The following is a 27914-nucleotide window of genomic DNA, read 5'->3' on the forward strand; positions in this document are numbered from 1 at the left end:
CACCATGTGCATCCAAGAGGAAGTTGCTAGCGAGGGTCCACACTGTTATACGAAGTCCCAACCTGGGAGAGGGCATTAAAGTCTAAGAAAGCACTTCAGGTGATGGGAAGGCTGCAGCGCCCGATGGCGCTGAGGGTCACCTCCTGCTATAGGACAATCACCGCGGAGGCTGCATGTGTGTTGGTTGGCATCCTCTCAGTTGAACTGGTGGCGATTAGGTTGTATGAATGCTGGGAGACCTACTTAGCGGCGATCTGGATAAACGGCTGATGCTCAGATAATAAGAATGTTGATAGAAGGTAAGAATGAGTGAGGTGCCGGAGTAGGACAGCTTGCAGTGTTAATAGATAGGCATCTCTGGGCATGGCGCCTTTCGAGCAAGTTTAGCTTGGTTTCTTTTGGTGGATTCGTGTCAATGCCCGGATTATAGAACTGACGATACAGTGGACCATGTCCCCGATATGAGGCCGAGGGTTCACGAGCGGTTAGGGAACTTGAGAGAATACATTCCTTTCTGGATCTCCGCATTAATTGGATGATCAGCGAGGAGTGGTTGGATGAGCGCGAAGAAAACCAGTGGCTAGTTTTCTTCGCGCTCTCGCGGTGTGTAAGTTCGCATAGGGTGTTTGTTCGTAGTATTTGATCAGTGCTTGGCAGACGGCATAAAGGGAATTTAGTGGTGGAACCAAAATTGTTATACACACTTTGTCATTCAATTTGTTTTATTAAAACTGTCTTAAATGATATATTAAAGTTTAAATCTTTAAAAAATATACAATCTTTAAAATTTGTATATAGTATTATTTTTTTCTTGATTTAGATTACCTATTATTGATTCAGTTCTTCATTGTTTAATTATCATTGTTCCTTTTACTATAGCCAATTAGATAAATTACTGGATAAGTTAGGTAGTTGGTAAGGAAATGATATCTAATTGGTTCCACCACTAAATTCCCATTACCACTAAATTCCATTTATACCGTCTGGAACTGTCAAATAGAATTAGAATTTTCTATTTATGTAGTTCTGCAAGCAAATCCTAATTTCTCCAGTCCTTGATTTAGTTTTTAGGTATATGACGGCATGCGAGTTGTAATGCAGGAGTATGGAAGATGTAGAAGAAGAATTCTCGGCACCTTAAAGCAGATATATCGGCTGCGGTACCGTAATTCCAGGAGAAGAATCTCTAGTCGTATTACTCTGGGAGAGCAACGGGATAGTAACTCATTCATGTGAAAAAATTTTGGTTACTTGTTTTGCTCAAGAAAGCTTTGGAGTAAAGACTGGAATCCTTATTTGTTAAACCAAACGTTTTCATTTGCTATCACTCCCTCTCAGGCTCTCTCTTTTTGAAATTCCATGTTTAAAGGGTTAAATGGAGTAACAATGAAATTTACTTTTTGAAATTTCGAGTTTAAAGAATTAAAATGGAGTTTAGAATCTTTTAATATCAATTTTTTTAATATCTCGGTAACAAATGATGAAATCAACTTGATTTTTGGTGTACGTGTAATCTTCATGTAAATATCTAAAAACAAATTTCTAGTTTTTTCGAAATTTGACCTTGAATTTCGTGGAAAAAGTAAATAGATTTTGTACAATTATTGTAAATTTTTTCCATTTCCGTCTATGCCAAACGTGATATTTAGTAGATTTGGGCTTGCAAACAATCCTGAAATAAATATCTAAAATCCATTTTGGAGTTTTTTTAAGGAATGCGAAGGTGTATGGCGCGGCGGCTCAACTAACACAGCGACAGCCGCTGTTATAGTATATTCGACGTGACTGACTGCGCCTGCCTCCAGTTACTTGGCTAAAAAACAAAAAATTGACCGCGATGCGAAACTCAAGTAACCATATAGAGAAGGCGAAGCCGCGATGAGAGTATGCTAGCATATATATATATATATATATATATATATATATATATATATATATATATATATATATACATATATATGTATATTTGCTACTGATTTTACGTTATCTTATAATAAAATTTTCAAAGTTGTTCGATTTAGAGTTCATTTGTTGTATCTTAAAATAGTAGATGGGAACATTCATTGGTATGTGTTGATGTGATGCGTGGGTTTTTTGATATTGGTGATCTTCTGCCAAAACATTCAGTTTTCATTATGCTAAACCAAAATTTTTTTTTTTATTCTTAATGGTAAAAATCTCTGATCAGAATAAAGATATAAAATTAAGTTTATTGTTAAATGTTCTATTTATAAAATTAGGTTAAATGTGTTAACGTAATAATACAACTTTTGTTTAATTATTAAATAAATATTTTATTATATTATTTTTCATAATAGAACTGTTTAATAATAGAGATTAAAAATTTATTTAGAGATTAAAAATTTATTTCTTTTGTTTACTCTAAACACATATATTAAGGAAATTTTTTTTTTATGAAGTGAATAAAATAATATAAAATCACCAGGTCCTTACCAAGAATTGAACCATGAACCAACTGAATACAAAGGATGTATGTTATTCATTCTCTTTTTCTGTTTAGCCTCCGGAACTACCGTAAGGTATTACTTCAGAGATGACTGAGCACGATATGTATGAATGTAAATGAAGTGTAGTCTTGAACAGTCTCAGGTCGATCATTCCTGAGATGTGCGGTTAATTGGAACACAATCGCCAAAGAACACCGGTATCCACGTTCTAGTATTCAAATCCGTAAAAAGTAACTGCCTTTACTATAGTTTATGTTATTCACCACATTAATGGACTGCCAATATATATGTATATATATATATAATATGATAACAGAACTTATAAAAATTTACAAAATTATCTTAAATATTTTTATAGCTATTGTTGTAATAACAAAACAGTACTTCACAATTTATTATTTACTACTTCTTGATGCATTCTACTATTATAAAATGAGTACAATTTTATTAGATAGAAGAGTTACATACGCAGTAGAATTATTTATAAATAAAAAAAAAAAAAAAAAAAATGTTCATTTTCTGGGTATAAAATGTAGCAAAATAATATAATAATAATTTATTTTCCAAACTAAGAATACATTTTTTAAGACAAACAATACAATATCATTTACAATATACAACAGAGTTACAAATTAGACATAGCTTATGAATTAAGTAAATACTTCTGTTGACCTACAACAAGTTCACAAGAGTAGCAATAATATTCTAATTTAAAACTGTAAGGCAATAATTTATGATGAAATAATAATTTTTGTGATTTAATAATAATTTATAAAAAAGGTAGTCCTGGAGGGCAAGAGTCCTGTTTTAGGAATTACCACCAATTTATGATTAAAACATTGAAGAATATTGAAGATATATAAATGACGACAGAAGTGGCTGAGTAGATATTTAACAATTACTAAAGATTATAGAAATATTAAAGAGAGGGAAAATTATTCAGTTTGTCATTAGAATTCAAAAGGGATTCACGGAAGCCATAAGCTTTATGCTTCCCTAGGATAACTTGTCAATATTAGTCACAAATATTGATGTGATCCATAAAATGTAAACTTAATGGATCACCACCAACCTCCATGATAGACTGATAGGGCCTCCGCCTTTTATTCGGAATGTCCTGGGTTCAAATTCCGATCCATCAAGGGATTTTTCATGTGTATGTTGGCCTGTAGTTGTTAGTTACTGAAAGGAAATAAATTAAAAAATAAATCATCTCATTAGATATCTATTTCCTCTTAAGAAATTTGGTCTAAAATTATCTATTATTATTATTATACAATCATATTATTTTTTTTAGAAGTTGTTTAAAATAAATTTATTCGTATATTATTTGAATCCAAGCTCTATCGTTCCAATGTAAAGGGAAAGAGAAGGTATGTAAATTTGTGACGTAACACCAGTTCTAGTAGTATTCATATGAGAAAAGTATTTAAAAGATTAACTTTTCATTAATTGCACATAAAGAAATGCGTTTAAGTATATTGCGGTCAATAGCAGTAACCCAATATAAGATACGTGATTCTGTGAAAAAGGATTCAGTTATGAAAAAGAAACCTCCATGCGGTGTGCGGACCGTTCGTACGTTGGGCAATATAGAGACTGTTGAAGCTGCTGTCTTAAGAAGCCCACGCCGTTCAATTAGTTATCACGCAGATAGAAGACTATTTCATTTCAATAATTGCCCTTTTCCCTAAATCACCCAATATATTTAAATTTAGAAAAAAATAAGTAATTTTTTAACTATTTACAAAGTGCAGTATACTTTGTCTTAGCTTTCAGTTGCACTCCTACATAACATATAACATAATTTATTCCTGTTCCTAATGATATATTACATTTTTAATGGATTTAAATAAATAATACGTTTTATGAACAGATCTGTTTTTATAAAAAAAATATTGCTAGAAAGACCTGAGAGCATGGTTTAAAAGGAAAATTGCATGATAATTTATATTTAAAAGTAAAAATTCCATTTTTAATTGGTATTTAAATTTTTTATCATAAAAGGTCGAGGTCGTAAAGTTAAGATACCTTTTAAAATCATTCAGAAGTTTGGCTGAAAGCCGAAAGAAGCGACACCTGTTCATATGTAGGTGAACATCATACATCTCTGGCATAATGTGATATGTTGGGATTGAATGAAAAAAAAAAACAATTTTGAAAAGTGCACAAGAGGTTCATAATCAATATAGCAGCAATATTATTTATGTTTATATTTAATATTTATATTTTTTAATATTAATACATTTATTAAGATATTTAAAGTATGGAATATTTTCTTTATTAAAAATTATTATGTTTGCATACAATTAGTAGAATAAATTTTTAAGATTAGTTAATAAATTAAGTGAATCAGTTTTAATTTTGATACGTATGAGTAAAATATCCCAAACGCTCTTCATCTTGTACGTATTTATATTTTCAGTATGTATTTTTAGATGGACGAACAGTTTTATTACTTTAAATACAGAATCTAAAAATAAAAACCATTTAAATTTTGATTGCGGTATTTCTTTCAGATACATCCATTTTTTATCTAAAACACACAGGCGCGAGCGCGCGCACTCACACACACACACACACACATAAAGTTCCCAAATCTGAATACAAGTAATAATTTTCGTTTTTTTTTAAAGTCAGAATGAAGGAATATTATAAGATGTCTTTTTTACACAAGATTATACGTACTACTTTATACAAATAAATAGAAATATGCATTAAATTTTATGTTTCAGCATTAAAATAATATTTTTTGTTTAGAGGGGATCACGAAAGTCAAGATCTGCAAAATTTGACCCAATCAGCATATTTTCCCTTGTATAGAATACTGTACAGTTAAAAAACATAACCGTATAACAAGGAAAGTAAAAGGTACAATTATGCTACAAGCAATAACTACTTGTGTGGGCTGAAGTATTAAATAGTGTGGAGTAATTAATACTATTAATTAATTGTAGGGTCTAAGTTCTGTTACTGGGTGTTAAATTCTATTATTTTTCATTCGATCTCTGAAAGAGAAGTTCTCAGTTTTTTCCGTATATTAAAAAAAAAAAAAAAAAAACTATTTCCAAGTAAAGTAAATTATCAGTTTCAATGATTATTATTTTGTAAGGGAAAGTTTCTGTGGTATATTTTTAATTACTTTTTAGATAATGTAACCGGGAGACTTTTTATCAATTAATATTAAAAGAAGTAAAATTTTATTTTAAGAAAATATTAAGTTCTATTGATTAAGTTCTTTACTTCATAAACAGCGTTTGTGTTTACTAAAAAATTTATTATAAGAGCTAATGATTTAGATTTTTCACCTAATGGTACAAAGGAGACGGTTTATTATTGAGTCATTTAAGGAGTGAATAATCCAATGCTGAATTACTGTTAGAATTTTTATTAACAGTAAAAATAGTTCTTAAATAGGTTAAAAATCAACACATTGGAGTGAAATATTCACTAGATTTTGTTAAAAGTAAATCTTTCCGTTAATGAATTTGACATTTAGAATTCTATTATGGGCGCAAATATATAAATAATTACATAGATATATTTAAAAAAAATAATTATTATACAATCTAAATTAACGACTCCACATAAAAATACCAAATTCTTCTTTTAAAGATTAAATTTCTTAAAAGTGGTAAACAAATTTTGGTAGAATTTTAATGTTAATGTTGTATGAATTACAAAATATTTGGCATTCTTTTTAGCGCTTAAAAAGAGTGCTAAATATTTACTTAATATTATATTAGATATTTGCTTAATATTATTAAAAAATATCATTTTTTTCAACGATAATTGGTCAAAGAAAACATTTTTGTACGTTCAAGAACCCATTAAAAGATAATTATGAAATGCGTTAAAAAAATTATTTTAAATATAGATAAATATATTCAGATTGTATTGACTGCCAAACGGAGGTACTGGGTCATCCAGATCTACTTCTTTTCTTTGAAAAGTGATGCTTTACAAGTGATTTATATTTTTGGTAATATAAAAATTATAAATTCATTTCTATATTGAGTAAAGACAGTACAGGCATACTGCATGTTTTTCACGGAAAAAATTTTAATTTTATTTCAGCTGTGATAAACCTAAAAGTCTGATGTACAAGATGTATCTATCAAAAGTGCCTTCTCTGAGAGCAGTAATTTAGTTGTACGGCTACTGCGTGCAGTGAAAAGAGATAAGCTGTCATCCCATACAGTACTGAATATCATCTGCATATAATACTAGGATTGGTAAGGTAATACAATATTATATTTGGCTGGTTGAACATCGATATATTTGGAACAGGAAACTACGTCAGTCCTCACGTTCCTTATCAAGCACAGCATGGAATGCTAGACGGTCATTATTCCAATTTTTTTTTGGTTAACCCTTGTTACGCTTCATATCGCCTACAGCTGTTAATGTTACGACATCTTACATACGTAATTAACCTTGCATTCTTGTTACTTATGATCGGGTCTACAAACTAAGCATAATTATTTTTGACATATAACATAATTATACAATTTTCAGTGAACAATTATAGAACAAATTTTTTTTTCGTTTAAAACGTTTCCTATTTTTGTTTGCCATTTTTAAAAATAATGGTCCAGATTTGAAATTTATGTAATGTCGAATTTTTTAACATAAAAATCCATTAAAGAAAAAAAATATCAAAATCAATTTAAAACAGTTACCACATGAAAAGAATTACATATGTGTGTGTATCGTACTCGCACACTTAACTCAGAGCGGTAAAATAACTGACACACGTAATAAATTCTCCGTAGAGTAGTAACCAAGAGTGAAGTTATAATCTGAAACAGCTTATTATTTTTTTGAAAATGTTTAAATTCAAGAGAATTTCTTATTTTTAATAATACTAATGCTATTAATAAACCAGTTTATTAATCGTTCTTGTAAAAATACTCAATTGATATTTATTTTCCTATTCTATTGAAACGAAATAAATTCGAATCCATTTTCCTTATTAACATAAGGAAATACTAATTTTAATATTAGAAAACTAGAACTAAAAATATTTTTAAAAGTATACATAATTTTTCAACGTGAAATAGATTAATTTATAATATTTATTTAATATTTACTTTTCAAGTGCTTCGGTTGTATAGATTTCATATTTATATTTATTAATTTTGTAAAACTGTTCCAATATCATAAAATCTATTTACGTATTATTTAAGCCTAACTAATTTTTTACAAAAAATCAAAACCCTACTTTACTTGATCCAAACTTGGGTTAAACTTTCAAATTCTACTATCTGTTATTGTACAAAACTATTAATATCTAGGAAGATATACTTAGACAAGAGTTTTGTGGAAGTTACCACTCTTTTTTTCATTCAGGATGGTAAATAATCCCTTAAATGTTAATATATTTCTAATAATATTTATCTAGCCTTCCCTTTTTATCTTGAGTGATATTTTAACCGCTTTTTTAATTAAAATCATTTACTTAATTTACGCATTCTAAATGAGGGTTAACTTTAAAACACTCAAATCAACCTACTCTTGAGGCAGTCACCTAATTAAACATCAGTGAAGTAATATTATGTAGGGTGTATCACAAAGTCCTCCCGGGACTTTCATAACCTCCTTTACTTGTAAAAATAATGGAATACGTTTATATAAATATTTTTCTAAAATGCTTCTTTTGCGAGTTACAGCTAATGAAAGATTTCGCTTGGATTTCAGCTATCCCGGTGAAAAGAGGTGGTACTGAAATTTTTAGGTAATTAATTAAGGGACAGAATTAGTGATTTTTTTATGGATTTCTATCTGAAAAAATAGGTCTAGATAAAATAGGTCCCAGAACCGCATCTTCAGTAGTTTTTTTAGAAATCTGAGCTGAAACAAGTAAATTGGGATAAAAATAGATGTTTTTTTTGTTAGACGTACAAAATAACTTTGTTAAATGGGTAGTAAATACATAACACTTTTAAATAGAACTTCTAGAGGATTTGATTCTGAACAAAATGGTGTAAGATAAGTTGAATAAAAAAAAAAGAAAAAAAAGAAAAAATAGGATTTCTTTTAGATACAGTGCACTAGACCAAAGAGCATTATATGTACCAGTTTATAATAAATGTTCAAAAATGAGCCCACCATTTTCAACACATTTCTTGGGAAGTATACTTTGCGTCTCAGCGCTAGAGGAACATCTTCAAAAAGCTCAAAAATTCACAGAAAACCTTCGCTAACGACAGCACAGTTCACAATACCCTGTATACTTAATGTACCTTACAGAATGATTTAAACATTAATATAATAATGAGCATTATTGATCAGCTGTTATTATTTTATTTCCAACTTTGAAATAATAATTTTTCAAATAATTTATTTCTGTCATTAATAAAAAAATTATTAAGTCATTTTTATTTTACAATTATTGTGCAATTTCCAGTCTTTTTAAAATTTTTTAAAGCAATTTTTAATAGTAAATTTTGTTTTTACAAATTTTTCACATCATCAAAAAAGAATTGGATTTTTGTTTACATTAAGTACGTACTTTTCTGACAAACGTAGTAATGTTCACTTTCTAAACAAAGTTCTAATTTTTCGTTGTTTTATTCAACTCATTTTAAACCATTTTGTTCAGAATTCAATTCTCTATAAGTTTTGTGTAAAAGTTTTATATTTTTATCGCCTATTTAACAAAGTTATTGTTCGTTAATCGTAAAAAAAGGGATTTTTATTGGTTTATTGGTTTTCATCCCAATTTCTCAAAACCTGTTACAAATATAGTTCTGGTACCTATTTTATTCAATTTTTCAGGTGAAAGACCATAAGAAATTACTAATGCTGCTCTTTAATTAACGTCCTAAAAATCTCATTACCACTTCATTTCAACGGGGTAGCTGAAACCAGTGCAAAATCTTTCACTAGCCATAACTCGCAAACTAACCGTTTTATGTGATATATTTATATTACATTTTTCTATTATTTTTACGAGTAGAATAGGTTAGAAAGTCGCGGGAGAACGTCATTAAACACTGCGTATAAAAATATTAATTAGATTTTTTTTAGACACGTGAAAATAATCTACAAACAGCTTTTAAAATATTAAGATTTTAATTATATATCCTTTAATTCGGCTTGAAAATAAATAAGAGTAAAAAGAAAATAATTAAATGTAATAACAGAAAGAGGGATAATGAAGAACAAAATATTAAGAAAAGAGAACGTGATGTATGTGATCAGACTGATGAAAAAAAATGAGCTTTCATGCTAATAAGTAGTGAGATAGTCAAATGTAGACGTAACAAGTAGATAGCCTGTTCTTAAAAATATTTGTGAGGAGTGTAGAATTACAATTGCCAAACAAAGATTGGAGAATAATAAATGGGCCATTGAAATATAATATTACAGGAGGAAGTTGAAAATAAAGTGGAATGATGAAGAATGAAATAAAGAGATCTTGAGATAAAGAGATCAAAAGGATTTCTAGTGTAAAGAGACGAACTACAGTGATTAGTCATGTATTTCGTCATCCATGTTTAGTTTACGTATTTAGAAAAAAAAGAAAGTGTACAGAAAAAAATAATAGAGGAAAACCAAGACTGAAGTATAAAAAACAGATAACTTTGGATAGATAATTTAAGTGTGTATCCTATACAGAAGAGAAAGGAATGAAAATTAACATAAAACTACACAAGTAAATAATTAATTGGTCAAATAAAAGTTATTTTCCCCAAAAAACAGCTTATTTTAAGATTTTTAGGATGCCGATTTTAACTCTGGAAAAAATATTTTATCAAGTCCATGTTTAAGATAAAGTGATATCGTTTTTGTTTTAATATAAAATTTTCATTCATAAAAAAGAGTATCAAGGCAATAACAAAATATACGCTTCATCGTTTTCTGACAACTCATAATTGTTACTCAAATTTTTCATTATGATCAAGACTACAGCATTATTTTAACTGAGAAACTAACTTTATTTTTATTTGGGTCTTAAATGTTATAATTTCGAAACAAATAAATTCTGTTTAAATTCCTATCAAATTAGAAATCAACTCTTAAAAAAAAAAGATTGAAAAAAAATAGAGCAACACTTACCAAATTCTTTTAAATTTCTGAAAAAAATCAGAAAACGTCTTATTTAACAAGTAGACTAAAATTTAATAATAATTTGTTTTTTACTTTCTTATTGTGTATTTCTTTTATGTTCCTTGTTTGGGTTATGTTAATTTATATTTTTAAATTTAGCAAAATTTTATTCTGGGGATGAAAATGGTAAATAAATAAATGGTACATTCATTTACATAAAAAGAAAAGCTGTCACGCGGTTAAAGCCGAGTTCCGGGAATGTGAAACCCATTAAAACCCAACCACCAAAGAAGATTGGTATCCACGATCTAGTGCCATTTATTTTGTTACGTTGTAATGATCTGATAATAATAAAAAAAAAACAAATCAAAAGATCTTCCAATTGTTTGTTACAAAGCAATTTTTCGTTTCAAACGTTTTCTAACTAAAGCGCGCTCGTATACCGGTATTTAATTCGGGCGGATATGGCAGTACTAGCGGCGACGATCAGCACTAACTAAAATAATGTAATTTCACAACTTACATAGAAAAATTTCGCTTGTACGGTCGGCAGACTGGTGTAGCCGCGAGGCTTAACGCACCAGGTATCAAGTCAACCAGGCAATCTAGTTCGAGACCCATTGAGATCGAGTTACTTTTTATACTTTAAAATTATTAATTTATTTAATTCTACCGCTCACCTTTGACGTCACAACATAGCGAACGACTACAACAGCTGTACATCAGTGCTACCAATCTTTGAAATATTATATAAATAAAATAAATAATTAATATTTAAAGTGTGAAAAATTAATTAGATGGCAACCTTGTGGAACTTTTAATTACCCGGTCCAACAGGACGAGGAAAAGGGAATTTCCCACAGGGAAAAAATGAAATTCCAAGATGACGGATTGCGACGCTAGTACTACTCGAGGTTGAGGGGATGCTGTTGATGCAGTATGCCCACATAACCACTAGTTTAGAGCATTTTTTGGGGTGGAGCATTTATCTATCCGAGCTTGAGATATACATTTTTATATAAAAATAACAAAATGGCGGACAGGAGGAGAGCGAAGGAGAAATTGCCATTTTTCTAAGAATATTTTTTGTTTAGTTTTACAAGTAGAATCCGAAAACGTATAGCCAGCACACCATTATAAAAACACTGTATTGATAGCTACAGTAACTACGAGTATAAAGTAAGTTAAATAAATACGCTGATTATTTTTTTTGTACATGTTTGTAATAATTTGATTCCATTTCCTATACTTTTACTTTTTAGGGATTTAGCTAGAACAAATATATTAAAGGGGAAACTATGGTGATCATATAAAAAATGGGGTAATGGGTTTTTATTTGCAAATCTTTACGTTTTAGGATCCAACTAATTCATCTAAATCAATCTATTTGTATTTAGTTGCACTGCTTTTGGTCTTATATCTCAAAATTGACCCAACCGATTTTCTTAAAATTTAGCTCAAATATTTCTATTTATGGGAAAATGACCGTATTAATTTTTTTCAAAATTCATTAAGGGATTGAAAGATATCGCGAAAAGACCAATTTCGATTTTATTCAGAGGCATTTCAGAGAAAACTTTATTAAGGTAAATTTATTACCTACAATGGATATATAATACAGAAAAAATGTTTACAGAAATCAATTTCCACCTCTTAAAACTGAGGTGTACGTGTTTTGTTCTTTTGCTCTATCTCCCTTCGGTTTAAATATTTTTCAAAAACCTTTTGAAAGTTTATACTTTAGAGCTATCAAGAAATTTCTGTAATTTTTATCAATTATATACGTCGGATCTAAAATGCAGAAAAAACTTTGCAACGAAAAAACTGTGCCAGTTATTGTATGACTTGATCGGGATAGCAGGGAAAGGCACGTAATATTTTGTCAGCTGTTTTTGATTTTAAAATTAATCTCATTTTAAAAAAATACATATTCTAAATCAAAATGTTTATTATCTAAATATATCTGCAAATATAGTAAGAATTTCAATGTTAATCATACTTTTCATTATAATTCTGGATTTTAGTTTTATATCCAGATTATCATTATCATTATAATTATCATATATAATGATAATTGTCCTAATTAAACCCAGATATACATATTTTAAATTACAGTTTAACAAATAAGTTATAATTATAATGGATATAATGATATAAGATGGAAATCGATTTAAATGAAATAGTTATTAAAAATAACCGAACGTAAAAATATCAAGCTCTGGTGTAGAGTGTGTTCTGCTGTTGCGCACGTCAAAGCTGTGACGTAATGCGGGGGAGATCACAATATTTGGATGGAATCCAACTGTTTAAGAGCCTACACTAGATATCATATCCACAAAAATGACTAGCAGTCGTCAGTTCCGTTCGTACAATACAAAGTTAGTTACTCGAAATTCTATCTCCACCAAGCATAACTGTAAATAATTACATAATTCTCCACTAAAAACTGTATTATTTTATCCATTATTAGTTTTAGTAATAATCTGTATTAGTACATATAATATTTAACTATACATAAATATATTATTTATTAATAACTAGCATACCCGTCGCGGCTTCGCCCGTGCTGTATGGTTACATATGATTGATTGTGTACCGACCAATATTTTCGATGAATTCGACGAATTTCGATGAAAAAAAAGTAAAATTTTGCATTTTCCAATATGTATCTTATCCGCACAGGTTATTATATATATATATATATATATAAAGAAGGTAGTGAGTGTGTTTGTATATTTATTTATTTCATAAATATCTCGACATATTTTGTCCAAAAATTTCCAAATATATTTTGTCCAAAAATTTTTTATATATATATATAAATATATATATATATATATATATATATATATATATATATATATATACATATAGATATAGATATAGATATAGATAAATGACTTATTATAACACACACACACACACACACACAACTATGGAAGATGACTAACACTGAAAAAAAATAATTTTTCTTTCATGAAATAAATTATTTTCATTTCACATTTAAAATTAAATTACTAAGTGAAGAAAAACTGGTAGGTAGATGAACATAAAAAAACTGTATAAACATTTACAATTTATGGACTTTTAATATGGTTAAATAAAAAAAATAAGATCTTTCAGTACCGAGTTCAATGTGCTTTATGCCAATGAGTCATCATGCTTTTTTTTTCAATTTATTATTTTATTTCCAATTTTTTGACCTAATTTAATTTATTATATTTTTAAAAATAGGATTTCTTATATTATTAGCCTATTAACTGTTAAAATTAACTTTTAGACGAACGTTTCATCTTATTTCTACACATCCTCAACCCATCTAATGAAGTAAAAAGAAGTGATGGATGGATGTATTGCATCACATAGCCTTGTTTGAACATAGCCTTGTTCTTGAAATTTGATGAACGTTCTGTTGTAGACAAGTCATCGTACTGTAACACTAAAATAATTATTACAACCATATTTTTTCTTTCTTTTTTTCTTTATGAATTATTCACCACAGAAGATTATAGAGAGGCTTATTAATGGGAATATGGAAATGGAATTTGGTACTGTTATGAAAAGTGCCATCCCTGACCGGTATTCGAACCCGGGACCCCTAACGAAAGAACAAGACGCTACCACTTCACCATGGAGACCGACGTTTTATTCTTTTTCTAAATTACAAATAAATACACTATTAATAAAGTAGGCAACCCCTAAATCCTATTTCGTCAGTTAAATAAAAAAATAGAATTTACCAAAATGATCTAACATGATTTATTTTCAGTATAAGATTATATTGGAAGCCTCCAAGGGCTCTCATAGAGATACAATTCCAGTATTTTAAATGGAAAGGGTAGGGTTGTAACACATCATTTTAAAGGACATTGAAAAAGAAATTGATGTACAAAACTTCAGGCTATAATCATCCTAACCAAAATTGTGACCATTTATTATTTTTCACTGTTAATTTCAAAAGTAGTCTGCAGTATACTCCAAGTAGTGATCTAAGATAATTAACTCAAAAGAAAAATTTTACACACATTTGATGAAAGAACAAACATAGCTTTAGATGAAAGAATTTTTGAGATTAGTTTAACCATTGATTATTTGGAATCGATTATGGGAGTTATAAATATCTACAGCACAATGAAATGAGGTACAGCTTCATGGAATTTTAAAAACTGATTTCCTAACGCTAAAAAAACGATGTATTTTATATACGTATTTTTTATGTAATTAAGAGAAAAAATTTCTATTATAAACATAATATTTATAACCAATCATCCGAAATAATAATTCAAATTATTTTATTTGTAAAGAAAATTAAATTAATTTAAAGTTACAATTAGTTCTGATTATTAATTTCATTCATTCTCATTTTTACTTTCCTGGCATCGTAGCTCTAGATCTATATTGCAAGAAGGAAAGGATGATAATCAGTCAAAAAATGAGATTTGGGTTTTTTCATTTCTTGATGTTTCATCACCCAGGGACCCCCAAAAAACAAAAAAGAGGAGTCAATATTCATATAAATGTGTATATGTATGTACATGTGTTGGCGTGTTTGAAGCTTAATAACTTTTGACTGGATAAACTGATTTTGATGGAATTTTATAGAGAATCCTTTATATTAGGTCAATATCTCCGAGGGGTGGGGGTAGATATTTTATTGGGGGTAAATTTTTTCAAACTTTTACAATCATAACCCAACTTTATATTAAGTTCAGTACATGCGAGCATGATTATCTTACCATTTTTAAAAACAATTTGTCTCAAAATTCCTTCTCTTCATAAAAGAAATCGAAAAAAGCTAGCTTTTATTTTTTACATATTTTTAACCGAATTTTTAATTATGTCTTTCTAGGTATAGTAATGGTGTACGTAGTCTAAAAAACTACTTTGATGACAATATGATGGGGTAGCCGATCAAAGTTTAAAAATAACGATTTTTTCAAATTTCTTAAAACTTTTTTTGTTTATTTAAACTTTCAATTGTATTAAAAGTTTAAATAAAGAACTTTTTAATAATATTATTACAATAAAATTTCATGACACGATTCACTCCCCACCATCAAAAAAATAAATCTTAGGAATTTTTTATTGATTGTACATTTTACAGTAATTTTTACATTTTACATTTTACATTTTACAGGAATTTTTAGTCTATTCCGTTTATAAAGATAGAAAAATCAGATTTTCTTGGAAGGTAATTTTGGTGGTGTGGAGCAGAAAAAAAATTACCGATACTTTGAATCTTTTAAACTTTTTTGCTTTATCTAAATACATAAGGATAATTTTATTTTCATCTATACCTTTCCATTATATATGAATAAATAATCAATGCCAAGGAAGTATAACAACTTTATTGCTAGCTTTTTAATTAATATGATTTTATAAAGGTCTTTTTAACCTGAACGTAGATTATAGCTATCATATATAAATACGTACTAACAAAGATTCAATGAAATTTAAAGCTAGTCGATTGCATAACGACTACGAATGACTGATATCATTCTAATCTTGCTATACCTGCAGTAAATTAATTTTTCTTCTATACTCTAAGATAAAACATTCTCTTTGACAGGTGACCTTTATTAATAACAATTAGTTTAAAAAATCTAGTTCTAAACGTATATTTAATTAAATTAAAAAATAAATATTTAACTTACAAACATTTTTATCACCTGATTTTATTTATTTACTTGTATGTTGTGAATAACAAGCATTAAAAAACTGCATTGTCGTCCGCTATTAACAAATTGTTATATGACACTTTTTAAACATATTCTCAAGAAATTTTCATTATAAATGTAAAGATATAAAAAATAGTTATTTAAAAATTTGACTGTTTAAATGAATAAAAAAATGATTAAAAGTTATAATTATTATTTTTTGTCATTTTACATAATTTTACTTTTTTTAATTTCAGAAAGTATTTTTAATAAAAAAGCGAATAAAAAGTTATTAATAATTGAAGTGGGATTATGTTTTCAAAGAATATCATTTTTTTTTGAGATCCATATTTCTCCTAACTGAGAGAGAGCGAGAGAAAGAGATGTGTGGTAGATCCGAAAAATTGCTTATTACAGTAATAAGCACCAATTTGAAGTCAAGTATATATATTTATACACACACACACACACACACACACACACACACCAGTCTAATTATATTTTTACTTATGTATCTAAGATGTAGGAATCAATCAACGTCGATTTATCCAAAAGTGTAATATTTAATGTGTATAATCCCAGTACAATCCCTAACCTTCAGAGATGCCTGCACCGAAAACACTACGAGGCGTCCCAGTTCCTTACCAGTCGAGGGTGTTTCGAGGCACATCTGCATGCACGGACGCTGAGAACATCCGCAGAATGTGTAGGAACGAGGAGGAGGGTACCGCAGAACACACCGTATTAATTTGTGATCGGTTCCTGCAGTGTAAGGAAGCATGCCAGAAAGAATTTGTTGTGCTTCCACGATGTTGTTTAAAAATCATCGAACAAAGATGGCGAAAGCAATCCAGAAGTGAATGATTCCCTCTGAGTCTCCCTTTGGGCTAAGTTCATATTAAGGAATTTCGTCCTCCCCCCCCCAAAAAAAATACAGGATCCTGATGGTTGTTAGGAATCTGGCTAACATTGGAGGGCACAAGTCACATGGGAGTGCTGTGATAATACTTTGTTAAAGAGAACCCGAATACCATGTTGTCGTAGGAAAGTGGTTTTAAAGGATAAGCCTGCAAGAGTCAGTCCCACATAATCATGGAGTAATATATATATATTAATAACCTAAATAAGAAAATATGTAATAGTCAAAAGTTTAATATGATGAAGTTATATTAAAAAAAATAATAATTCTTTCCCAATAAATACTGGCAGAGAAGAAAGTATTCCCGTAAATAAGTCATATTTACAAATACGAGTATTTACTGAAATATTAACGTAATAAAAACGTTACTTAACTCCTATTATGAACTGTTGTTCATAAGAGAATACCATTTTTTTTTTTTATACTTACTGACGCAAAATATTTTTTTATGTTTTTATTTGCAAATATATTTTCATCCTCGACGTAATAATAGTTGAATTTTCATTAATATATGATCTTTGAGCAAACCAATAATTAAAAAAGTTTCGTTTTTTAAATATTCATTACTGAATGAAATTGTTATTTTTTTAAAAATAGCGGGGAAAAATATCGGTACAATAATTAAAAATGTTACGAAGAGATTGAAAAAAGTTTAGTTATTTATAACCAATAGATCATATTTTTAGATTACTCTTGAGCATAAATTTGATTAATAGTTTACTGTAATTTTTATTAGATTCTTGTGGAATACTAATTTGATTTCTAGTATTAAAAGTTTTCTATGCACACGCACAATATTGCGTGAAAATTTCAACCTTCTAGGATTCATAGAAACAAAATGCAGCGTTCAAATAAAATCATCGATTTCAGATAAACCACATTTTTCATTCTTTACAAAAATAGCTACTAAAAATCATTAATACCAGATGACATATTTTTAAAACAGCTATTCAAATTGAATAAAATAAGTTAATGATTAGTCATAATCTTCCTTCAGTTTCCAGGGTAATCAACTGGTTAAAGTGGGATTTATAACTTAAAGTGGGATTTATAACCGAACAATCCATTTAATATTTCAGAGCTGAAATTGAAAGCCGCCATTTTTTTCTATGAATCCTAGAAAGTTAAAATTTTCACAGAATATTTTTAGAACCTTCGTTAAAATGTCTGTAAAGTTTCAATAGAATCGGTGGGGGATTGGGCGAGTGATACTAAATCGATCGCTTGTATAATCAAGTATATACAACCACATATACCTCTTTAATGTATAAACATTAAAGGTTTTTATCATATAATTTAGGTTATGCAAATAATCTTACGGCGATAAACTGTGTAATAAATAATAAAAGGTGTTTCTTGGATACTAAGCTGGGATTATAAAGTGTATTCACATAACTTTGTCTTTATTATACGCTTCGTTATTCAACTGAGGAAAACTTGTCAAACTTGTTTTCATCAGAGAAATGTTTCTGATTAAACTTGGGCAAGCTTTCAACAAAGACAGTGGTATGTTGTATTAAAACTATTAAAAGTTAAAAAAAATTTTTTAAATTATGATAAAATCTAATAAAATAATATTTATATTAGAACTAGCAGACCCGGCAGTGCTTCACTATTGCTAGATTTGAGTATATATATATATATATATATATGTAGATTAAATGAACGAAATTGAAAGGTTGATAAAACATCAAGGAAATGAACATTACGGAACTTCAAAAAATGTAACCTTTCCCCTTTTACCCTTTCCCCCTTCCATTCACCCCTTTTCTCCATTTTCCTTTTCCCATTTTCATTTTTACCTTTATTCCATTTCCATTTCCTCCTTTCCACTCCCTTTACCTTTCCTTTCCCCATTCCTGTCCATTTCCTTTCACCCTTTTACTTTTTTCCCTTTCTCTCTTTTTCCCCGCGCGTAAATCGGCCCAGTAATTTTTTAGACTATAGCGGACACACATATCGGAATCATTGAAATGGAATCGTAAAGTATTTAGTATAGCGCGTGTTGCTTTTACGTCCAACAGAGAGCGCTGTTTTTTAAAAACCATGTATTTACCTGTCACAGGTGTGACATCATAGGTAAATAGGTAAGTGTAGGTATATAAAAACACGCGCGTATTTGAATGTAGCGTTGTGTCAAAATTTCAAAGCAATCGGTGAAGAACTTTCGGAGATTTAAGATTTTGAACAAACGAACATTTACATTTTTATTTATAAGTTATATATTACATTTTTTATAATGTTCATGAAGGCAGCCAATTATGTAAATATTTAACTCAATATAAAAATATTTTCAAGCAAGATAAAAATTTGATGGAATTTAATCCTACAAAAACTTTTGAGTACATTCATTAAATGGGTATACGAATTATTTTACGTTCCCTAATCATCCTTTTTTTATAATTGTTTTGCAAATGTTTAATGAAATAAATGAGGACTTATTTATTCCCATCTGTAAATAGTTAAGAAATTTATAAATGATCTTATAATGCATTCACAAAAAAATATAAAGGTTTGTTTTATACCTTTTTGATAATTTTAAGCTAAGAATTTAAGCTAAGAATTTAACCTAAGCTTTGGTAAATGTGACGTTCTGGAATTTTCTTTACACTACTATAATTAAATAATGAAGATTTTGATCTGTTTTTTAATGACTCAGAATAGAATTTTTAAAAAATAACGAATGTGGAATCAAATCTATTATATTTTCCAGCAAAATATTTTCTACCTTAAAATCAAGGACAAATCAAATAAATTTGTATGTTTAATTATATATATATAAAAAAAAAACGCGCTATGAATGCGCAATTTTGTTTTTATTTATATAAAATCTTAATTTGATTTTAATGATTAATTGGTATGATTAAATTTATTCTGAAGACATTTATCCAATTTTAATTCAAAACGGAATATACGTCTGTATTCCCAATGTTAAAAAATCTGATTTAGACACCACATGACTTCTGGGCACGCCTATTAAATTACATATACACATTTTTTGCTGCACTTCATTTAAACTTATTTCATTTGAAAGTGAGATACGATCTTCAAATTCTTTAATAAAGTGGACAGTTACACAACTACTAAAATATTAGTTTTTATTATCATTAAATATTTATATAATTACTAATTCAACAATCTTACCTGAAATAAAATTGTTCTAATATACTAAGATCTTAATGTTTAAGAAAAAATTGTTTTTCGTAAGCAAATTATTTCTAATTACGAGAGAAAATAAATATAGTGACCTTTTGCTATAAAAAGTTAAATCAGTTTAAGGCATCTACGACCTATATTACTGTAGCTAACAAGGGGAAGGCACGAGCATTGGGACACCGATTTGAACCATATTGAGTGTGTGAATAGTACACCCTTTACGTGTTTTCATTCACAAAATACTAACACACGATATTCAATTATACTCAAGAAAAATGGCTCTAAAAATTTCCTTAGAATTTTATATTAGTTTATATATTAATTTTGTTTCACGCCGTCGAAGTAGATATGTGGTGCAAGTGAGAACGTGTAGGATTCGTATCATGCACACATCAGTTCGAATCGGACTTAATATAGTTTTTTTTTTAACTTTTCTTAATTTAAATATATTGATTTATTAATAATTATTAACCTGATTGTAAACATTTTTGAATTAAAATGGAAAGTACATAAAATTTTATTTCACTAATAACTTCTGATTTTTTTTGTATTGTTATTATTGAATTATTATTTATTGCTAAAATTGTTTATACAATCGAAGGTTAATAATTATTAAGAAATTAATATATTTAAATAAAAAAAAAAAAAAAAAAATATATGTATATGAAGTCGGATTCGAACTAATGTGTCTTCCCCTTCTAAGATCCAAATATTTCATTAATTAAAATTTTATTTGGCTATAACTCTGGAACCAATGAAAATAATTACCACTTATGATATATCATTGAAAAGAACTCAACAAGGGCTTATTACTGAAAGAAAAAGTAAAAAATCCAAATGTTTCAAAATTTAAACCCCGCTTTATTTAGAGGCCTGACCGTATATACATTGTTGGCCCGGTCGATTGCAATCAAAAGTGGAAGTGCACAACTAACTAAATACAAAATTTCAACATTCTATGGCTTATCGTTTTACGAAATACATACGTACAGATGTCCTGGAAACTAATCAAAATGGATTCATGAATGGTCAAAATGGATATTTTCGTTGAAATCTGAAAACCGAAGTTTTTCGCTATTACAATACTTCCTTTGTACTTCCCTTGTACTTCGTACAAGGTAGTAAAAAGATTCCGGCCACTAATAAAATTTTAATATCCGGTAAGTAATAATGTCAAATGTTTCTTCAGTTTTCTGCTGTTAGTTAATGTAAAATATGAATACAGTTACTGAGAAACAACGTAATCCACAAATATAATACAAAAAATTAACGTAATGGACATTTTTACTTAAGCAAGTTGTTTTAAATCATCTACAGTAAATATAAAGTATCTTCATTTAATCATGTAACTTTTTAAAAAGATGATTGTACTATTTAAATTATTATTACTATAATCGGACTGTTGTTGAAGTTGTTTTAAATCATCTACAGTAAATATAAAGTATCTTCATTTAATCATGTAACTTTTTAAAAAGATGATTGTACTATTTAAATTATTATTACTATAATCGGACTACTGTCTAACTATATGAAACCTCAATTAGTTTTTGAATCAAAATTTTGTATTTTTAGAATATATTTAGGACTTTAATACCTACTTTTTTTTCTTCATATAATTGGATTCTAACTTAATCATCGAAGATATTAATTATTTCAGGATTTAGATTGAAACTGGAATAAAATATTAAATTGAGACTTATTTCGTTGTTAGAGTTTAATTAACAGCATTGTTCAATAGTGGTCGGCTTGAATTGGACAAGAAATGGTTAATGGTTTGTTTTTTCAAACTACTTTTTTTTTACTGATGATATCGTCACATAAGCCTGATGATTGTGCGTGAGGGATATGGGCTTTTTTAGAGCATGAGAAATGCCATACCTGACTGGGATTCGAACCCGAGTTCTTCGGCTGAAAAACCCAAAATGCTACCACTCCTCCGAGAAAATAGGAAAAACTGAGTTCATTAAATTTTTAATTTATTGAATTAGAAATTCAATTTTATTGAATTTCAATTAAATTATAATGTCAATAAAAAATAATATTTTATTTTTATTTAAATTCAAATTATTTACTGATTAATCATAAAAATTCTAAGAATACCTATCAGTTTTTAATAATATATTATGGTGTATTATTCTATTTAGAAATAAAAAATTAACATTGTTGTATTCTTATTATCACATAAATTCAACTAGTTAGGAATCGGTCATTGTCGTCTATATGTACTATTACCACTGCATTGTATACGATTTTAATGGTATAATTATGACTGAAAAATAGGAGAAACCATTTCAGCAAGATTAAAAATCTACAAGGCATCTACACACACACACACACACACACACAAACACCAAACTTTATTTATTCAATAATACAATGCTGAAAACTTAACAGCTGCCGATGGATAATAATGAATGTAGCAAGTGAAAATATCATGCCATGACCGGGGCTTGAACGCGGGATCTATAAAAGAAAGACAGAGACGCTACCATTCTACCATTGAGGTCGGAGGAAATTTTTTACTAGAATAAAGATGGAGAGAGATTAATTTATTGTAAATTATTTTATTCTAATTAATAATTAATACAATCATCATTATCCTGTAGTGTATGATTTTGAAAAGGAAAGAAATTGAATATTCTATTCCATAATAGTAATACTAGCACGCCAATTCATCGATACTGTTTATGCTTTTTAAAATATCTAAATCTACAAATTTTATAAATCCAGTCTTCAATCTGACAACATCTTTAAATTTACATACGAATTTAATATTATTTAATTTATCTGATGAAATGCTGTGTTAATAAAACTAATTGCCGGTACATTTACACTTACATTGCACCTAAGTCAGGTCAGAAAATACACACACACCAGGCAGTAGCTGGAAAACTAGTTGGAGAATATAAATACAGTATATAAAATTAATAATTATAAACTTCTTTTAGATTATTTATTACTGTAAATAATGACCAATGAAAAGTTTTATTAATGAAATTTAGCACTTTAAGTAAGGATTTACAAATTCCATTAAGCACTTCATTAGTGGTAAACGCTCTTATACCTTTTTGAATAAATTTTGTGGTTAAATTAAATTCTATTTATAAAAGAACATTTTTAACTCAGAATTAAATAATTGTTTTGTACTAATACTTGTGATTTATTTTTATCTGTAATTTAATTTTTCTTGACATTGATTACAATTAAACTACGTAATCCACTCTAACAAAAGCCGATCTTAAATCATGTATACCATATATAAAAAATAAATTTTTAAATATTAATCTGATATACATTATTTTTAGTCTGATAATTCTATAAATCTGAGCTAACCTTAGTTTCATCTGGAATAGATTACAGATAAATTACTGTATATATACATAATCTAGGTACTTGAGTGGGTAAAGTGTATTCGCGGGTGCGCGCGTGTGTGTGTGAAACTAATTAGTGAAAATTTATATTAATTATTAGAAAAAGATAAATAATAATAAAAAAAAAACAAAATTATTCTACCCTGTTTTCCACATGCAATATATTTTTATGAATTTTTTTAATGGATGGGGAGATGGAATAAAAAAGCAGTTGGGTCGGGTTTCGTGACGTCATAAGAAAGTGGCAAGTGCCGTGTATGGACTTACACCAGAAGACGGCGACGAAGTCCTTTTCGTTGAGGACCCTCTCGAGCTGCTTGGCGGTGACTTCTTCAATTACCGGCTCCTTGGAATTTTCTCCAGCACCCTGTTTCTTGCCGTGGACGGCCACCGCACCAGCCAGCAGTAACACCAACCACCACCGTACCATCGCGCACCTCTGCGCCCGCGCCCGCCCGGGTACTTACCACCGTCCCAGACTCGGACTAAAAATACACTATCCGATTCCGCCTGCCGCTTGGTTTCGCCACTTTACACTATAAAGCATCACCCCTGATAGTGGTTCCTCCCAACCTCAATTTGTTCATCATTTAATTATAAAATATAATATAAAATTGTAATTATTTATTCAAATTCCTGCACTCGTTTATTATATTAACAATTTAGTTATAAAATTAATCACACTGCAATTATTATATTTATTTATCTACAACTAAGTTATTAAGAAAAATTAATGTATTGTATTTACACTCGTTCTAAGAGATTTCGTTGAGAAGTAATTCGAAATGTGTTTATTCATACTGTATATGTACGCACGGGGTTCTTGCCTACGTTATAAATTTGCGCAAGCGCGAAACGTTTAGAGCTAACACACACACACACACACAGATTTATTATATTAAATGAGATCCGCTTTAACAATCAATAGCTTTTTTATCCACCTGAAGAAATAAAATTATAAATTTTTATTAATTTTTTTCTAAAAAAAAAATTAAAACTGTATTGACTGGAATTATGTATTATTTAACTTGATAGGAAAAATATTTCCTACAACCACAAAATCCTTTAAATTCGTGTATCATGGTCTGAAAATTACAGCATTTTTCGAATTCCATTTATACAACTAGTTATAGATTATAATTTTAAAAATAATTTCTGTCAAATTATGTACGTTGTTGCCAAACTTCTTAATGAACATTTTTTAAAAATATGTTTGTTAAAAACAAATAGTAGATGAGCAAACTAAGTCAGTAGATAAACAAAATCTATTTTTTGTTGATATGTTTTATATTATTTAGTATCGATAGCACAATAGATTAACGAAATAAAAGTTTTAATAAAAAATAAGTTCATTTTAATAACAGAATTATAAGAAATAAATTTAATATAACAAAATTTTATAAATCATACAAATCTTGGAATCGAAAATATAGTTTAAAAAAATCAAATTTAGTTATAAGAAAATATAAAATTGCCTGCTTTAATGTGTAACCTTAAACACTTATAAAGTGGAACATAAAAGAAAAAAAGTTTATTAAAAAGCTGTAATAAAATTAATATTATTGTTTAAAAGATAAAATAACAATACAAAAATGTAGTTACCTTTTAACTCTGTAATGCTGTTGCAAAATGAAGACTTAATTTTTTTAAATGAAATATCTTTTAATTTTATTTAATCATGTATTACTTTTTAAACTGTATAAATACATTTCTTGTCATAAAAATAAATCTAAAAATAACTTTAATGATATTATGAAAATCAATATATATATATATATATATATATATATACATACATATATATTATATATACTAGCAGACCCGTCGTGGCTTCGCCTGTGCTATACGGTTACTAGTGTTTCCCACCACCGCAGTCAGGGGATGTTTAGCCAATCAGGGCTCGATTACTCGCCCTTCAAGTCTACCCTAGGGGCTTTGCCCACTAGACTACCTGTGTTCATTAAACTCATGCTTGTGAGAATATTAATAAAAAATAAAAATTAAAGCCTCTTCAATTTATAAAAACTATTAATGTATTGTAATTTCTTTATAGCAATACTTTGGTCAGTACAGATCTTAACTTCGAGTGATCTGAAGAATGCGGGTTTCAAAATAGTCTGACTTCATCTTCAAAATATTAATTATAGTTCGTTACCCGTACAAAGGATGGGTAATCCGCAGGTAATATTTGATAAAGCGAATAAGTCTTTTTTTCTAAGATTTATTGTATAATTGTGAAAATCTACTATTTTTTATTCGTTAGAGTTTGAAAGTCGTTGGTAACTGCTCGTCTTTGTGTTATTAATAGAATGTTTTATTGTAAAACCATTTTTTTAGCCATTGTGAACTTGCTTTGAAATTGCTTTAACAATGATTTAGCTATTTTAAAAACATAATTGTCGTATTCTATAGTACAGGATACCGCATTTTTTCTTCTTGTGATATTAAGGAAGTTTTCTTTTATATTTGGGTAGTAGATTTTGAATTACGAAAAGATCTACTTTACTTTCTTTTTAACAGAAGTTGTCCCAATCTCAGATGAAATTTTCAACAATGTCAAACTTTCTCCATGCAGCCAGATTACAAATCTTTTCAGCTTCTTCTATTACAAGTATTAAGAAATATTTATTAAATAAATTAAAAATAAAGTAATACCGGTTTTTAACTAGATATTTTAAAATTAGATTTAGCTGCGATACTGCATGTGGAAAGTTGAAACACAATAAGGTTGTTACAATTACGCATCGATTGAATCTAAACTGCCTTTTTTAATATGTGAATATTCGAGTAAATTCAGTTTTACTCTTTACGTAAAATTTCAAACACCATTCTACGAAATAATTTTATTATGTTGTTTATGATAAACGAAGGCTACAGAACTCTCGAGAGAGGCAGTCTCCGTGATCGCCGGCATAAAACTCATTGACATTCTAACTATGGAACGTAGCAAGCGGTATATCTCCAAGAACTTCTATCTGCCTTCTTATTTCTGAGTGTATGCGAGATATTGAAGACTAAAGTTTTGACTCTTGGCAAGTTAAAACGAACGATTCTTCTGCTGGGCGATATACGCATGGTATATTTCCAGATGTTAGGGACTTGCGAGCTATTAGGTGGGTTTCCCCCAATCGGTACATAACTCAATTCCTTTCGGGACATGGTGCATTTAGGAATAGTTTGGCTAGGTTTGGTTGGCTGACTCGGGCTTATGCCCGGACTATAGGGTCGATGACACTGTGAACCATGTCCTTTATGTTTATCCCCCTACGAGGCTGAACATACCACAGTTGTTAGGGAACTCCTTTCTTGATTTGCGGGTCAATTGGAAGGCTCGCAAAGAATGGACTATAGTCGCTGGCTTTCTCCGATTCCTTGTACTGAGCAGAACAGCTGTGGGGGTATAAATAATGTAGGGGATTGACATTCCCAGAAGGGGTCACGGCCCAGGCTTTCGCCGATGACTGTCTCCTGTTATTTCGTGGTAATTCACGACCACAGCTAGAAGACCGGCGCAGACGGCTTTGTCAACCGCAGATGGCTGGATGGACATGCAAAATTTAAAGATTTCTGTGTCCAAGACGAACTGTATGCTTCTCAAGGGTGCAGACAAATTACAGTCGTAACCCCTATATTAAGTATAAAGGCTGTGTGATCAGCCGAGTTAGAGTTCATAAATACCTAGGTGTTTTGTTTGATGAGAGGTTTCTGTTTAGCAACTACATTAGGCAAGTAGCGGCGGACGCCATCTCTGTGATGCACAAGCTTAGGAGAATTGCTCGAAAGGATTACGGGCTGATTAAAAATTTAAGGAGTGCCCTGCGCAGAGCCTAATCTTATGCACTGGTGTGCTTAAAACAACCTCCTACGAGGTTACCACCGTATTGAGAAAGGCTCTCCCAATCAATTTAGTGGTGAAAGTTCGGGCAGCCATGTGGAACTTGCGAAGAAGCAGGGAGGCCGAGGTATTTGGGATGCGGTTTCGAGCCGGGCCTGTACCGGAGCGGAACGGTGATCGCAATGCATCGGGTCTAAATTTCGAACAGTTACCCATCTCTCGCTTGCAAAGGAGGCCTTACAGCCTCGTGATGGAACCATGGTAGCAGGAATGGCACGCCACAACTAAGGGTAGATCCTTGTGTAGATTTATACAGGATTGGGGGGATGTTACGCCACTAGTTCATTTTTAAGGGCAACGGGAGCCCAAGTGCTCTCCAACCACGCGAATTTGAATCAATATTTGTTTCGGCTCCACCTGGCAGTTGATGAGCTGTGCGTTTGCTGGGAGGTC

At 29.4% G+C, this 27914-nt stretch overlaps 1 protein-coding gene across 10 annotated transcripts in view; it reads right to left on the reverse strand.

The window, feature by feature from the left end:
- Positions 1-24366, reverse strand: part of hlk (hulk) — a 309501-nt gene extending 285135 nt beyond the window's left edge. For 8 of the 10 annotated variants that reach the window (XM_075356337.1, XM_075356327.1, XM_075356386.1 and 5 more), the window contains exon 1: positions 23894-24365. In XM_075356337.1, the coding sequence (XP_075212452.1) occupies positions 23894-24056 (163 nt within the window). In that variant the 5' untranslated portion in view covers positions 24057-24365. Of the gene's footprint in view, positions 1-23893 lie in introns of all 10 variants that reach the window. The other 2 variants (XM_075356311.1, XM_075356393.1) reach the window with 2 other exon arrangements.
- Between the last annotated feature and the right edge of the window lie 3548 nt (positions 24367-27914).

This window comes from Lycorma delicatula, chromosome 1 (assembly GCF_047948215.1).
Source record: "Lycorma delicatula isolate Av1 chromosome 1, ASM4794821v1, whole genome shotgun sequence".
Lineage (NCBI taxonomy): Eukaryota > Metazoa > Arthropoda > Insecta > Hemiptera > Fulgoridae > Lycorma > Lycorma delicatula.